The following is a 15,637-nucleotide window of genomic DNA, read 5'->3' on the forward strand; positions in this document are numbered from 1 at the left end:
TCTCCCCGTGGAATCCCACAGCCTCGGACACAGCTGTTAATCATTTTTTGTCTTCCAGAGCTGACAAAGGCTCACTTTGGTTCAGACCAAGGTTTCCCAGGGCAAGACTGATAATTTCTTACAACGAAACCTCTTCATAACCCCTGCCTGAGACCTGGGCACAAAAGAGGAGATTTGAGAGGAGCATGAAGGTGTCAACCCAGCAGCTGGTGGGGTGGGCACATGCTGTCTTGGGTGGTATTGTGGTGAGGGGTTTGGAAGATAGAGACTTAACACAGGAGATGGTGGAGATGGATGGATCACGACACAAAGAGGTACAAATAAAATGACAAATATGACTTGTGACATGAGGGCGGAAAGGAGACCAGGGGACAGGTCACAAGGAGACTGCAGGAGATGAGTGGAGAAGTGAATCTACTCAAACACACTTCACTTGAAAATGCTGGAGTTATATCTTGTATGTCGATTTAAAAAATAAAAATAAGCCGGGCAGCGGTGGCGCATGGCTTCAATCCCAGCACTCGGGAGGCAGAGCCAGGCGGATCTCTGTGAGTTTGAGGCCAGCCTGGGCTACAAAGTGAGTTTCAGGAAAGGCACAAAGCTACACAGAGAAACCCTGTCTCGAAAAACCAATAATAATAATAATAATAATAATAATAATAATAATAATAATAAAAATAAAATTAAAATAAACCGCAAGTATTTCTCCCCTTGCTAGTCTCCACGCATGGACAGCACACCATGACTTATAACAATACTCTGTGAAAGGCTGCTCATGAATACAGCCTTCAAGCTACAAGCTCCTTCTGCAACACCACCATGAGTATACAAGTCTAGTTCCGCATCCCAACATCCTGTAAGTTTATGCAATGGCATTTCCTCTGATTGAGTTCAAGGGTATTTTGCACTTGACTCATCAAATGCTGAAGCCTCCCTTGGTCTCTCACCTGTCCCCTCCCAAAGCCTGAATTTCTTTGACTTTATTGTTGTTTGCTCTTAAAGAGATCAAGTACCTTGAAAAGTGAGATTCCTGAATGCATGAGCAAATTTGCTATCGGTGACATCTTCTCCATTTTCAAGAAATATCTTCAGCATGTGCCCAAACAGCAAGGTTCCCTCCAAGTAAGCGAGAGAAAAGTCATTTCTTTCCTGAATGAGAAAGAAAAAAAAAATCTTTCAATGGGAAAACAGGGATGGGTTTCTGGTCTTGAGCCTGGAGCAAAATGTGTTTGACATGAGTGAGTTTGGAAAGATAAAATAACTTCAGGGGATCTGGAAGTGTGATGTTAAGGAGGACTGGGAATACCACCTTGAGTTAGTGCTCTGATGCCACAATTTTCCTTCCTCATGGGATCAATAAGCAAGAACTCTGCCTTTAGAGAAGAATCTAGAACTAATTATGCTTCCCTCTCATAATGGAAAAATATACAATGTAGCTAAGAAAATCAACAGCTGGCATTTTCGTGCTTATAGGATTTCATGCAGAAATACAATTTTCTTTAAGGTAATGTTTTCATCGGAATGTAAGAGAGAAAACCAAAGCCCAGGGAACAACCCCTGCCTCCAGCATCCAGAGCGGGATATGAGGAATTTTGACTGGTTGATTCCAAGATGGCTTCAAAGATGGTTCTGAGTGTCTGACATCAGTCCCTTAATGTCTGTCCTGATGAAATAACAGAGTTAGCACCTCTAGCTTCTGCACCCACTGTACGGTGGCTATTGCAGGATTATGAATTGGAAACTCTTGTCCCCCTGAACCCCTTAGGTTCTGTTTCCTCGTGTACTTTGGACCTCCCTATTGCCCAAGCCAAAAGACAATCCAAATTCTCTGCACCTGGAATTACACTTCGCAGAAATATTAACAGAAAAAACAAACCCCTGTTTCTTTCGCTGAAATCCTCATTTCATTACATTTATTTATTTATTGGGGGGCTGCCTATAGTGGTCGGAGGACAACTCCTAGGGTTCAGGTCTCTCCTTCCACCATGTTGAACCATCTGGTTAGACTTGGTGGCAGGTGTCTTTTCCCACTGAGCCATGTGGACAACCCACAAAACCATCATTTCATGGGATGAACAGAACTCAGTTAAGACCTTGAATTTAAGGTGCTTAAAACCTCTAAGTTCGACAAGTCCATGAACTGGAGCACTTGGAGCAGATGGTCTAGGTAAAGGGGTGATGCCCACACATCCTTACAACACTCATGACTTGCCCTTCACCTGCCGTGGAAAAGTCATTTGGGGTCTTTGGATTGCCCCTTCTTCTTTTACCTCTGCCAAATGAGAGCAGAAGGCAGGTGACGGACTGCATCTCATTAAGGCTCAGTGATTGGTGGAGTCCAGTGTGTCTTCAGACCTTCGCATATAATAAGGTGACCATGATTTAAAGGGAAGTGAAGACCCTTTTCTGGGACACATGTCAAACCAGATAGGACACTGAGACAGTCAGAATACATTAGCATCCTCCTGGCCCAGCTCTGGACAATGGTCAACTTCATTATGATGGATGGCACTGTAATGTCTTCCCTTAGGAGTATTCTATTTCAAAACAATTTATTTGGGTACCAGCAACAGGAGAGCATTACTTTAGGATAGAGAGAACCTTCTGGTACCTCTTTAGTTATTTGGGGCTGTTTAATTTCTACTTCCTTTAGGTGTGAGACCGACTCTCAGTAGCAGGCTCCTTCTTTCTACATTTCCACATGGGGACTTTCACTCCGATGTTGCAGAAGTGTCTGTTGCTCTCAGGGTCTAGAGTCTAACACAGTGACCTGCAGTATGAGGTGTGACGGGTGTCTGTGCCTGCCGAAGCTCTCCACATAGCCGGAGTCAGTGACATCTGCTGAGTGAAGTGGAATAAGTAGACGCGCTTGCAGGAGCTGAGGAGATGGCTCATCAGTAAGGAACGTGAGGACCTGCACTCAGATCCCTGGCAGCCATGGAAGGGGCTAGGTGTTACGGCACACGCCTGTAACTCCGGCACTTGGTGGGTGGGCTTTGAGAACAGTGCAGGGATAGGACCCGGTGAATCCCTGGAGCTCTTTGGCTAGTTCAGCTGCAGCAGTGAGCTCTAGGTCCACTGAGGGAGTCTGTCTCAAAAAATAAAGTAGGGAGGGCTAGAGAGATTGCTCATGGGTTAAGAGCACTTGCTGCTCTTACAGGGAACTAAGTTCAGTTCCCAGTACCCCAGCAGCTGACAACTGCCCAGAACTCCAGCTCCAAGGGATCTGATACCGTCTTCTGACCTTGGCAAGCACTCTTACCCACACGGCACTCTCTCTCTCTCTCTTTCTCATACATACACAAATAAAAAACGAAAGAAAATGGCAATTGATAGAAGAAGACAATATCCACCTTGACTTCCTCATGCGGCACACCCACACCCACACTATGAACACATAAACACATGCAAAAAAAAATTACTTGCAAGTATAAGAATCTGAGTTCAAATAAGAGACTAACTACCTTGCCCTGCGTTATCTTTAATGAATACTTACATAAACACACACACACACACACACACACACACACACACAACCACACAACTAACTCACCGGTGAAAACCGCTGGGAGGAAGAGGTGTTTGAGGTGGAGTTTTGAGGAGGTAGTGTCAGAACGAGGACATTGTTCATAAATTCCGGAGCCTTAACATCATCCTCAAAGTAATAGTTTCTACAGTAAAAACACAGGTCCCTTGTTAAATTAGCATGCCAACAGAGCTGGACACTATGACACATACAAACTACAGTGTGAGCTTGGAAAATTGTGGTTGTTGGGTAAGTTGTTGCTGAAGTTTGGCTGTCAGCAAACCTTCCGACTTTCCCGAGTTCAGATTCCCTCCTCCCCCTGCTAAAGTGAAGAACAGAATTCAGGCTGCTCCCGTTACCAACTCCAGATGGAAGGGCAAACTGACACTGAGGGAATGTGGTGTTTGCTGTTAAGGCCTAACTCCTTTCATTTCTATTGGAAATTTTTCTTTTGCTTAAATGTGCAAAACAAGTTGGAAATACTGAGATATGCAACATGGGATATGGGATTACTCTCCACACGCAATGCAGAGTAATGAAGAATGCTGCCATTATGCTGCGGGCTGAACTGATGATGGTAGGTGATCACACAGAACTTCTAGACATTTTCTCTAACACGGCAAGCCTCAGTACGTGTATGTGTCAAGGATGGGGGAGGGGAGGCATGTACAATGTGTGTGTATACGTGTGTGTGTGTGTGTGTGTGTGTGTGTGTGTGTGTGTGTGCGCGCGCGCGTGCGTGTGCATTCATGTGTATGGATGCTGACACATTTGTACCATGGAGGTACCTGTGGAGGTCAGAGGACAACCCCAGATGCCTTCTAAGTTGTTTGAGATGAATCTCTTTTGTTGTGAGCGTAAGCTTCTGGAAATGGGACTAATCAGCTCACAGAATATGTATTACCAACTCATTAGACAAGACTCGGCACACTGCAGACTGAGATCACTCTGAAAACGCCAGGGTTTCTGTGCTTCCTGATCATGTGGGTGCTTTAGTGTGCAAACAGTATAACAACTGAACTGTTATAATTAGGATGGCCATCATTTAATACGCAATCTGTTCTGTGCTGACCACTGTGTTAGCTCTTATATTAACATTATTGATCTTACCCTAAAAATAGACACCCTAATTTTCTTTTCACAATGCAACTCAATCTCAAATGCTAACAAACACCCAATAGAATCTGACATCAGAATTAGAAATTGAGTATGTTAGGATTTGTTATGAATCATGTGAGATGTGACGTTCTTTAAATGCAGCCATTTGTCCCTTGGACAGGAGTCACAAGGAAAGCCAGTACAGGTGGCAGAAAATGAAGTCAGCAAATTAGCCATACTGACGACTCCTTCCCCCAAACACCCAGCTACTGGCATCAATGTGGGGGTGGGAGCACCATGCTGACAGCTTTGCTCGGTTTCCCATGCTTCCGCCCCTAGCGAACTAGACAGGTGGACTGTACTTTCGTGAACACTTAACTGTCCATCAGGCCTGCACTCCCATACTTCCTCTCCTTTCATGCTGGGAAAAGTATGTTCAGTGTCGAGTGATGACTAGGCAGATACAGGAGGGCCACAGCAGTGTGTCACTCGGTCTGAAGGCACACAGGTAATGATTAATGGTCTAGGGAGATAAGTGAGTCGTATGATGTACTTATGGGACAAGGGGCACAGGTGTCCCAGCGGCACCTCCTCTAGGCATAACTTAAGTATTACTTTGGTACAGTGTGTTAGTATAGTGGTTCTCTCTCTCTCTCTCTCTCTCTCTCTCTCTCTCTCTCTCTCTCTCTCTCTCTCCTCAGTGTCAGAGGAAAGGACCATCATTGAGTAATTGTACCACGAAGGACAAAGAATAAGTGTATAAATCAGATCCAGTTGACTGCAACTTTAGTCTTTGCAAAGATGGCCGATAAAAAAATAATCTGAGGCCAAAGGTCATTAGCAACTACAGTAAAGAAGTGAGGTCTCCATTCCCAGGTAAGCTATTGTTGAGTTTTTAGTTTGTTCCTGAACAAAGCTCTTGAGATCAGCCTGGGGGGCAGGAATCTGTGTACTGAGTAGAGCTCAAAGATGAGTGGACAAGGGATGTCAGTGCAAGGCAGGTGTCAAGGAATACATTTCTGTTTTAGATCACAGAGGATTAGGTAAATGTGAGGTGTTATGAGAAAGGGATGAGACTTTAGTTCAAATGTGGCCATCATGGAGGCTGCCTAACAAGAGAGAGGAGGGTGTTCTGGTAGCCACTGATATGCTACCCTTCTGAAGGGAGGAGGCTCTCCCAAGAATGCCGTCATACCAACCCGAACAGATCTACCAGGATGACAACGGTGTCTTCAGCTACTTGGAGGTTTGCTTTCACATCATAGTAGGTTTCTGGTGTGCCACACATAACGATCACTGGAAGTGAGAAATAGAGACAAAGAGTGACGGAAGATAGCGTGCACATCAGCCAGGGGTAACCAGCGTCCTGAACTTGAACCCAGTGTATTCATATGATTTGTTGTTGTAATCTCTCTCTCTCTCTCTCTCTCTCTCTCTCTCTCTCTCTCTCTCTCTCTCTCTCTGAGACAGGGTTTCACTGTGTACTTCAGACTTGAACTCACTACATAGTCCAGGCTGGCTCCTAATCATGGAGATCCTCCTGCCCCAGCTTCTGAGTGCTAGGATTGCAGGCGTGAGACACCACACCTGTCTCTCATGTTACCTTTTTAAAGATTAACCCGAGTTTCCTAAATCTCCTCTGCATTTTGCATTTAGTTACAGAGTCAGAATAAAACTGTGTAGAATCTTTAAAAAAAGAAGCCAATACCAAAGGGGCTAAGGGCTAGAAGAAGAAAGAGACAGTTCGTGAGTAGGACTCACGATTATGAGCTCTGCTTCAGTGTGTATTCTATCATACCGGGTGGGGTGATTTCAAACGCTATTTTCGTCAATGAGTGGCCCACGTCTCATCATTTGTGTTTGAAAATATAAAGAAAAAGGGAATGTGAGAATATTTTATAATACTCCTAAGCAACCATCTTTGGTCCATGCCCGTAGTTCCTTAACTCAGAGCCCAGTCTTTGAACTTTGAATGACAGGTTACTCTGAGCCTCTACCACTAATCTAGCTACGGCCTGCACAAGTGGTTCAGGTGTGGGAAGAGCTAGAGGGGACACTTGGATTTTTGCTGTTGTTTAGAGATAGGGTCTCCCTATGCAGCCATGACTGTCCTGGAATTTGCTACATAGACTAGGCTGGCCTTACACTGTCCCCGAAGTCCTTGAATTGAAGAAAGGTAAGAAAGGTAAGCACTACCACACAGGCTTTTGTTTGATTTGTGTGTGTGTGTGTGTGTGTGTGTGTGTGTGTGTGTGTGTGAGGGTTAGGGTTTCAAGACAGGGTTTCTCTGTGTAGTTTTGGTGCCTGTCCTGGATCTGGATCTCACTCTGTAGCCCAGGCTGGCCTCGAATTCACAGAGATCCACCTGCCTCTGCCTCCCGAGTGCTGGGATTACAGGTGTGGGCCACCACCACCCAGCCTCGATCTTTTTAAATGCTGTGCACCCAGGCGAACTGTAAACTCTTTAGGATCATGAACGGTTTTAAGTTCCCCTTCCCAGTGCCCCCCCCTGCCTGGTTTTATGCCCCCCCCCCCCCAGATCTCGGTTGACTGGTATGTTCATAAAATAACGAATGCTTAGTCATGGCAGCAAATGACTATTTGAATGATGTCAGTAACCTGCCAAGTGAGGGTCTTCCCTTACAGGAAATCACCACACTTCATTCTTTGCTTGTGACATGCTTAGGAAGGGAATTCCCTGAGAAGTATAGCTTGTGAGAATGCTTTTATCCATTAGCCTTTCACACCTAACCTTTAGCTCATTGGACAGGTGAGATCTGGATCAGAAAAATGAGAAAGTGAGATCATCTTTGCTTTGCATTGTGATTCTGTCTGAGGGGCTATGTAACAGTAGCCTTAGATCACAGTTGAAGATGTTTGAGGTCTAGTCACAAATCCAGTAATACATTAGATTCGTTACAGGGTAAAGACTCAAAGACCACTAGGCACAACCAATGTTTGAATTGAGAGTCTGTATCAAGAGACTGCCTGGAGAGAAGCACTTCTCACAGAGCTGCCCAATGCATAGTACAGGGAGTTTTTAAAGACAAACAGAAAAACTACCTCCTGGTTGGCAATTGCAGGGGGAGGGAACCAAGCAGTTATCCAGAGCCAAAAGCATGCAGTTAGCTGGGACATTCAACCCTGAGTTTCGAGAACAGGGTTGGGTGCCTTCCCAAGCAAGAACACATCAGAAGTAAAGAACAAATTGTGGTGATTTCCTGTAAGGTAAGACCCTCACTTGGCAGGTTACTGACATCATTTAAATAGTCATTTGCTGCCATGACCAAGTATTTGTTATTTTAAGAATGTATCAGTCAATCAAGATCTGGGGGTCGGAACATAAAACCATTCATGATCCTGAAGATCATGGGCAGGGGGTAGGAACTAAAGAAGGCTTCAGCTGAGACAAGACAGAAGTCTTTTCCTTTTACAGGTTGAAGAGAATTTGAAAGCGGTTTACCCATGGTGGGGCTTGTGCTTGGTGTGTAAGGGCTGGCTGGCTATTGGCATTATCTATTCCCATTACGCTCATGTTTGTTTTACGTGACTTCATCACACCTCTCTCAGAGAGTCAGGTTTCAGTCAGTCACAGAATTCACAGCATGATGAAGTTGTTTGCAAATAGGGAAAGCATCTCTACAGGGACAGATTAGCCTGAAGGACTCAGAAGGAGGTGGTGGCTGTGAGGCAGGCTGAGCGCCATTTTACCATTGCTCTTCCTGTTCCGGCCAATTAGGATTTCCTGGAATTGATCACTGCGTCTCAATACATCCTTGAAGCTGAGCGTCTCAGAAAAATAGGACACGCTAGCCTCCAGCGCATTGAGGTACCTGGAGCAGGAGGAAGAGGAGCTTAGAATCTGCTTTGTTTCCTCATGGCCACTCCACCTCTATTCACATCATTTATTTATTTATTCATTCATTCATTCATTCACTCACTCATTCATTTATTCATTTATTTCTGTGCTGGAATCTTAATCAACACCCAGTTCCTCTGTACATAGACAGCATACACCATGATACCATTGCTTTGATTTGGGGCTACTTAATGGAGGCAGAGCATCAGGGGGAGTGTTTGGTACTCTTGATATGTGTGCACAGATTGTAGACATACATGGGGTCCCTACAATGTTTCCCTCCTGCTAAGGCAAGAAGGTTCTAGCCTATACTGTAAACGAGAAAACTGAGCCTACAGTACAGAACTTCAGAGCTGGTAAAATGATGTCTGCTCTTGTGTGAACTGGACGTTTATACATTCCAGTTTCACACCAAGGTCTCTAGGGAAGCTCCTGGGGTTGATTGCCATGGGTTCCCAGATGTGGGAGCCGAAGGACACCCTATCCCAAACCTCCAAGTCCTCTGTGGAGAGAGAGGGAAGAACTAGCTAGCATCCTGGGGCACCACAACCACACGCTACTTCCACCACTTTTGCTAGACTTGCATGGGCTCAGGATTATTTTTAAAGTTGTGTTTTATTTAATTGTGTTGGGGCTTATGTGCATATGTGAACACATATGCATGTGTCTCAGCACTTGTGTGGCAATCAGATAACAACTCTGAGGAATTGGTTCTCTCCTTTCACCTAGTGAATCCCACGGACGGAAGTCAGGTCCTCGAGCTTGGCAGCAAGTGCCTTTACACATTAAGCCATCTTTCAGGCCCAGACTTTTGGTTTTTATTAGGACCCATTGTTCCTGCATTCTCCTGTCCCCCTTCCCTCTAAGAAAATGTGAGAGACATCATTCTAACTGCAGAACGAACATTCTCCAGTGTGATGTCCTCCGCAGCAGTGTGGAAACACTGAGTTCAGGCTTTCACTTTTACTATCTCTAAACAAGATCATATGTCTTGGTCTTTAGAGGACTTACTTTAGGGAATCATTAAGACTAACAAGAATTCACTTTCAAACCTAGAGGGAGTGTTCCAAATGCAGTCTATGCTGAGCATTCTCAGGATACTTTATTCACTGTGCCCCTTTGATGAGTAAGAAAGTGGATGGGTGTCCATTCCAACACTGTCCCAGACAAAAGGTGGCATTCCTCCATGGCATACACTGATGAACAACCGTCCTTACCAGAAGCAATCTTCGGGCTCCGAACCATTCTTGTAGACATACGAAGAGTTCCAGGAAAAGGTTTTGAACGGTGCATCGTTGACTTTCCAGAAATCAACCAGGAAGTACATCAACTTCCTGGCTGGAGGCAGCACCCTGGTTAGGGTTTCCTTATAGTCACAGGACAATCCAAAACTTCCAGCTGAAATCATGGGATACCTCAATGTTGTGTCTAGACTGCGCCAAGGGTGAGAGAAAAACCAATGCCCGGGTCAGCTCCAAAAGCACCGAGAAGAGCCCCCCTTCCTCCTTTTCAACACATGTGCATCAACAGTAAGGAGGAAACGGGCCAGTAAAACAAGAGTACGGGTAACCCTCCCACACAGGCGACTTTCAAAATAACACTGATTGGTCATATTCTGTGTTTAGCGCAAGATGACTACGTGACTGGATCACTTTGATTCATTTCTGAATGACTTTTCATGCTGGCTGGGCTGAGAACTGGGGCATTTGAGGGGGTAGGTGTAAGATCTACAGGTTAACTAACCATGGCTCTGGTGGTAGTTAGGTTCTTCTGTTTGCCGACTTGACACAAGCTAGAGGTATCTGGGAAAGGGGAACAATTGAGGAATTGCCTCGATCAGATTGGACTGTAGGCAAGTCTGTGAGGCATTTTCTTGATTGATTATTGATGTGGGAGGGCCCAGCCCCATGTGGGCGATATCACCCCTGAGTAGGTGGTCCTGGCTTCTATAAGAAAGCAGGATGAGCAAGTCATGTGGAGCAAGCTAGGAAACAGCTCCCCTCTATGGGAGCTCCTGCCTCCAGGTTCTGCCCTGACTTCTCTCCATTATACGCTGTGAGCCGAAATAAACCCTTTCCTTCCCAAGTTGCTTTCAGTCATGGAGTTTATCACGGCAACAGAAGGCAAACCAGAAGAGCCGTCATAATTGTGAGGAAACTGGAGGTGTACCTATGCCCTTTCCTCCTTGAAGTGCCTGCTTCTTGGCTCTGCCTCTGAGAGGGGGCATGTGCTGGGGAGCTTAAGGACTTTCTGCCCTTGCTCAGTGGGGCCTTCTTATTTTATTTTTATTTTTAAACATACCAAGCTCTCTTCTCAGACAGTAACTCAACCAAGACAGGGCCCAGCCTGGCTTCCTGACTGACTGACTTACTTAAACACTCAGGTCCTTGACTAAATCTGTCTTCATCACAGAAACTCTCCCTGCCCCCCAAGGCCAGTGGTGTTGAGTGAGCAGCTGTTAATGGTGCTTTCCTTCGCTCCACGGGAAGTTCCTTCAGGTGGCCGTGTCTTCCCAGCTTACAGAGGTACGCAGGATGCTCTGCCCCACCCCACTGGCTGCCTGCTGTCATCTTCAGTCATGTTCTAGTCATGTTGCCCTTCCTTCTCGTCCCTCCAAACTTTAGCTTAATGTCCTCCCATTTCTTTCAGCATTTTAACATCCAAAGACTTCTCTGATTACACCCAGCTCCACCTCCACATCCAATGCTATCAAATATCACTGTTTCTACAGCCTTAGCCGGCTTCCCCTGCCTTCTGGTCTGGGCTAAGCCAGGCCTTCTTCTGTTTCCTGTGGGCTTTTCTCTTGTCAGTCTCTGCTGTGTTTGCCCACACGGTGGAGTTTTGTTTTGTTTTTTTGAGACAGGGTTTCTCTCTGTAGCTTTGGTGCCTGTCCTGGATCTTGCTTTGTAGGCCAGGCTGGCCTCCAACTCACAGAGATCCGCCTGCCTCTGCCTCCCGAGTGCTGGGATTAAAGGCACTGCTGCCCGGCTACAATTTTTATTAACTGTAAACAGTTAATAAAATAAATGTAAAATAAAATGAATGATTTGACAATCTGCAGCATTGTCAAGGCAACACACGGGCTTTTGTAGCCCTCCCACACTCAAAATCTTAGTGATGTCTATTGCCATTCTCATTAAGTGCACTTAACGATCCTGTCACGTAAGCTACCAAATATGGCCAATGTCATTTTTATGGACTTTATCATCCATCTGTACATTTCCCAGACTGCAGCAGCTGTAAACACCTGCAAACGTTCTTCATCACTCTGATTCTTTGTTTTACATTCACTTTTTCCTCTACCTGGCTGGAAAGCTATTGCCTCACTTCTGTCCACTGAAATCTTACCTGTGCTGGCTGGTTTTATGTCAGCTTGACACAAGCTCATCTGAGAGGAGGGGGCCTCAGCTGAGGAAACGCCCCCACAAGATCCAGCTGTGGGAGGGCCTGCAGGGCATTTTCTTAACCCGTGATTGATGGGGGAGGGCTCAGCCCTTCTTGGGTGGCACCATTGTTGGGCTGGTGGTCATGGGTTCTAGAAGGAAGCAGGCTGAGCCAGCCCTCCATGGCCTCTGCATCAGCTCCTACCTCCAGGTTCTCATCTAGCGTGAATTCCTACCTTGACTTTCCTCAACAGACCGTGACTCAAGATATGTAAGTCAAATAAACCCTTTCTTCCCCAATTTGCTTTTGGTCATAGTGTTTCATCACAGCAATAATGACCCTAACTAAGATGTTATCTGTCCCCAACACAAATCTCAAATGATTTTCTTCATCAAGTAAACTTGAAACTCAGCCCTCAAGCAAAGGTGACCATTACCTTCTGTTCATTCTGTGTCCTCTTATTTGTTTCTCTTTGAAGCAAGCTCTCTCCCTCTGCCTTGTATTGGTCTGTGTCCCTGTTGCCTTAGCTATTTGGAGGGGAGTGTTGTACTCAATGTTTTTTTTCTGCCTGGCAACACTAAACTGTTTGTTGTAGAAACCTTTCATAGTGGTGAATCAACTTTCCATATCCCCCTTTTGTTTTGAGCAATATCAATACATGATCCGTGAGATAAGGAAGAACAAGATTCCATGTGTGTCTGTTTGGGTGTGGGAGATCGGCTTGAAAATGCTTCTATAGTGTGCCCGATGTGGTGGGCCTGAGCCTCTGGGGCTGCTGTTTCACTGGCATGAGGCAACCCACCGACTTTCAGTAGAAATCTCAGGTTTATGTCAGCCCTGTGAAACCTACTCTAGTATGGTTTTCTCTGGAGCAACAAACAGCATGCCTTAATTCAGATGACAGAGCAAGGGGAGAAAGGCATGCGAGAGTTTTGACTGGGGAATGTATGATCTGGCCGAACCAAACACTGAGTGAAATACAGTGAAGGGTGGGGCCAAGACTCCCAAAGCCAGAGAAAGATTTTCCATTTTAGAATAGATGGAAGGCTATTCTCTATGCTGCTAAGGATGTCTGTCACATAGAGAACTTCAACGTCCTATTTCCATTTGAAGGGACACTAACTCATTTGAGCATGTGGCTCTGGCAGGCCTTGCCTTTCTCCCCCATTCCCCTCTGCCTTGCTAAAACCATTAGATTACATGCCTAAAGCTAGCCACCAACTTCTATTCCCTTATTTGGCCACTTCCTCCTCCTGAGGCTGACTACCAAAGTCCAGCAATCAAAAGCCCCCTTTGGTTCACCTAATTAATATGCCCAATTAAAATTAAACACCTCATCCTAACACAGGGGCTGGGCTGGGCTGGGCTGTTTTTACCTTTATAAACTGCCATTTGCCCATGGGCCATGTCTGTCTTCCCTTTATCCAGAGGGAGTCCTTTGTCCCTCTAGGACAAATGCCCCTGCCCCCTGTCCCTTGTCCCCTTCTCCCTCATCCTCTATCTCCTTTACCACTGTATCCTAGCCCATTCTAACACAGATCACACCCCCTTCTTCTCCTCTGAAAAATTACACCTGCAAGGTCATTCCACCTGCAAGGTCATTCCACCTGCAAGGTCATTCCACCTGCAAGGTCATCACACCTGCAAGGTCATCACACCTGCAAGGTCATCACACCTGCAAGGTCATTACCCCTGCAAGGTCATCACACCTGCAAGGTCATCTGCTGCTGTTTTCTGCCTGAGTCAGAAGGCAGCCACTTTAACTTTTCTTCCCAGATTAATAAAGGGTCTCTGGGAAAACAGGTGTTTGGGTGTGCCTAATCCTGGTCTGGGAGGAAGCCCCCACTGTTTGGGGATCTCAAATAAGCAGCTGGTTGTTTCCCCACATCTGCAAACTAATGACAGAACAGAGTTCTAAGACTCCCTCCTCTGTGTCCTACCCTCTGCCCATACTTGTGGAGGATTTCCTTTATTAAACTCAAGGGTTCAAGGCTGCTGACATTCTTCTTTCCTGATGGGATTCTCACTCACAGCTCTCTCTCTCTCTCTCTCTCTCTCTCTCTCTCTCTCTCTCTCTCTCTCTCTCTCTTTCTCTCTCTCTCCGTCGTCTCCCCGTCTCCTTCCCCCTCTCCCTCAGACATGAATGACTGGACCTGAGTAGCTACCTCAGCCATCACACGCTGATCCAGGAGGAAGGGAAGTAGCAGTGGCAGAGAGATGGCAAAATACAAGGGGCCCAGCATGCCTCTCTCTGTTGCCTTGACAACATGGTCATTTGTCTAATCACTTAACACTCAACCAAAGTACTTACTACATCTGGAAAGTGGAATACGTGCACGAGGGCCCCATGAGGACACAGCCCATATTATGTTCTCTCTGTGGGAGACAAAGAAAAATACTGTGGCCTAAAACAAATTCAATCAACCAATAGACAGAAAAGAGGTAGGTAGGAACACAGGAGAAATGGGATCCCCAAGAGTCTGGACGCAGGGTAGGGAGGAGCTGCTCAAATGATGAAATGGGGCGAGGAAGGCTCTTGCCTGCTCCTCCTCCCCATTGCTAAGTCTGACCCTAAACAGGGTTTTAAAGAGCTCAAAGGAATTACAAGGTCTCTAAAACTATGTGGGTGTGCAAGAAAGACACCCCTTACTCCAGGCATCCTGTGAAAGGGCTTCCAAAGATTACAGACTGTGGGACTATGATTCTAGAAGTTTCACATTGCCCTGATGGGTCATACATAGCATGGATGTCAGGACGTGTACACTACATCTACTGCATGGATATCATATTGACTCTTGATCTTGGGAGGCAGATTCCAATTTGGGGATAATGAAGTGCAAGGGAGAAAAAAATGATGTGGATGTGTTTATTGACTATTTGTATTGATCTTTTGAGGTGTGTCTGTTCATTAGTCCATTAATTGTTAGGGTTGGGGCTCTTTTGGTATTTAGTATTTTTAGTTCTTTGTATATGGTAGATATTAATCTGCTGTTATTGGTATTTCACTCTTTTGTGGCGAGCCTGTCACCCAGCTCCCAAATAAACTACACATGGAGGCTTATTTTTAATTATGAATGTCTGGCCTTAGCTTGGCTTCTTTCTTGCCAGCTTTCTTAACTTACATTATCCCGTCTACCTTTTGTCTCTGGGCTTTTCCCGTTCTCTTACTTCTGTAAATCTTACTCTTACTTCGTGGCTTGCTGTGTAGTTGGATGGCTGTCCCCTGCTTCTCTGGCTGCTGGAACTCCTCACTCCTCCATCCCTTTTCCTCTCTGCCTCCTAGATTTCTCCTTTTATATATCCTCTCTGCCTACCAACCCTTGCCTATCCTTTGTCTTGCCTTGCTATTGGCCAGTTCTTTATTAGACCATCAGGTGTTTTACACAGTAACACAGCTTCACAGAGTTAAATAAATGCAACATAAACAAAAGTAACACCCCTTAAAATAATATTCTACAACATTAATCTTTTGTCAAATGTATAGTTAACAATGATTTTCTTATTCCTAAGACTGACTCTTCACTTGATTAACTATTTCCTTTCCTGTACAAAACTTTTAATTTTGTGAGTTTCCATTTGTTGAATGCTGTTCAAGAAGTCCTTGCCTATATCCATATCTTGTCTCTTCTCTACTGTTCCCACTAACAGTTTTGGAGTTTCCAGTTTTACAGGCAGGTCTTGGGGCTATTTAAAGTTGATTTTTGTGTCGGGTGGGAGGCAGGGATCTAGTTTCATTTCTCCATAAGTGGATATCCAATTTCCCCAGCAGC

The 15,637-nt window shown here is 45.4% G+C and overlaps 1 protein-coding gene across 2 annotated transcripts in view; it reads right to left on the reverse strand.

Moving 5' to 3' along the window:
* Gucy2c (guanylate cyclase 2C) overlaps nt 1-15,637 on the reverse strand; it is a 76,269-nt gene that overhangs the window by 51,078 nt on the left and 9,554 nt on the right. For both annotated transcript variants that reach the window (XM_036182476.1, XM_036182475.1), the window contains exons 3-8: nt 14,179-14,243; nt 9,701-9,916; nt 8,336-8,457; nt 5,824-5,920; nt 3,554-3,671; nt 1,014-1,149 (exon numbers count right to left, since the gene is read on the reverse strand). In XM_036182476.1, the coding sequence (XP_036038369.1) occupies nt 1,014-1,149; nt 3,554-3,671; nt 5,824-5,920; nt 8,336-8,457; nt 9,701-9,916; nt 14,179-14,243 (754 nt within the window). The remainder of the gene's footprint in view (nt 1-1,013; nt 1,150-3,553; nt 3,672-5,823; nt 5,921-8,335; nt 8,458-9,700; nt 9,917-14,178; nt 14,244-15,637) is intronic.

This window comes from Onychomys torridus, chromosome 3, assembly GCF_903995425.1.
Source record: "Onychomys torridus chromosome 3, mOncTor1.1, whole genome shotgun sequence".
Lineage (NCBI taxonomy): Eukaryota > Metazoa > Chordata > Mammalia > Rodentia > Cricetidae > Onychomys > Onychomys torridus.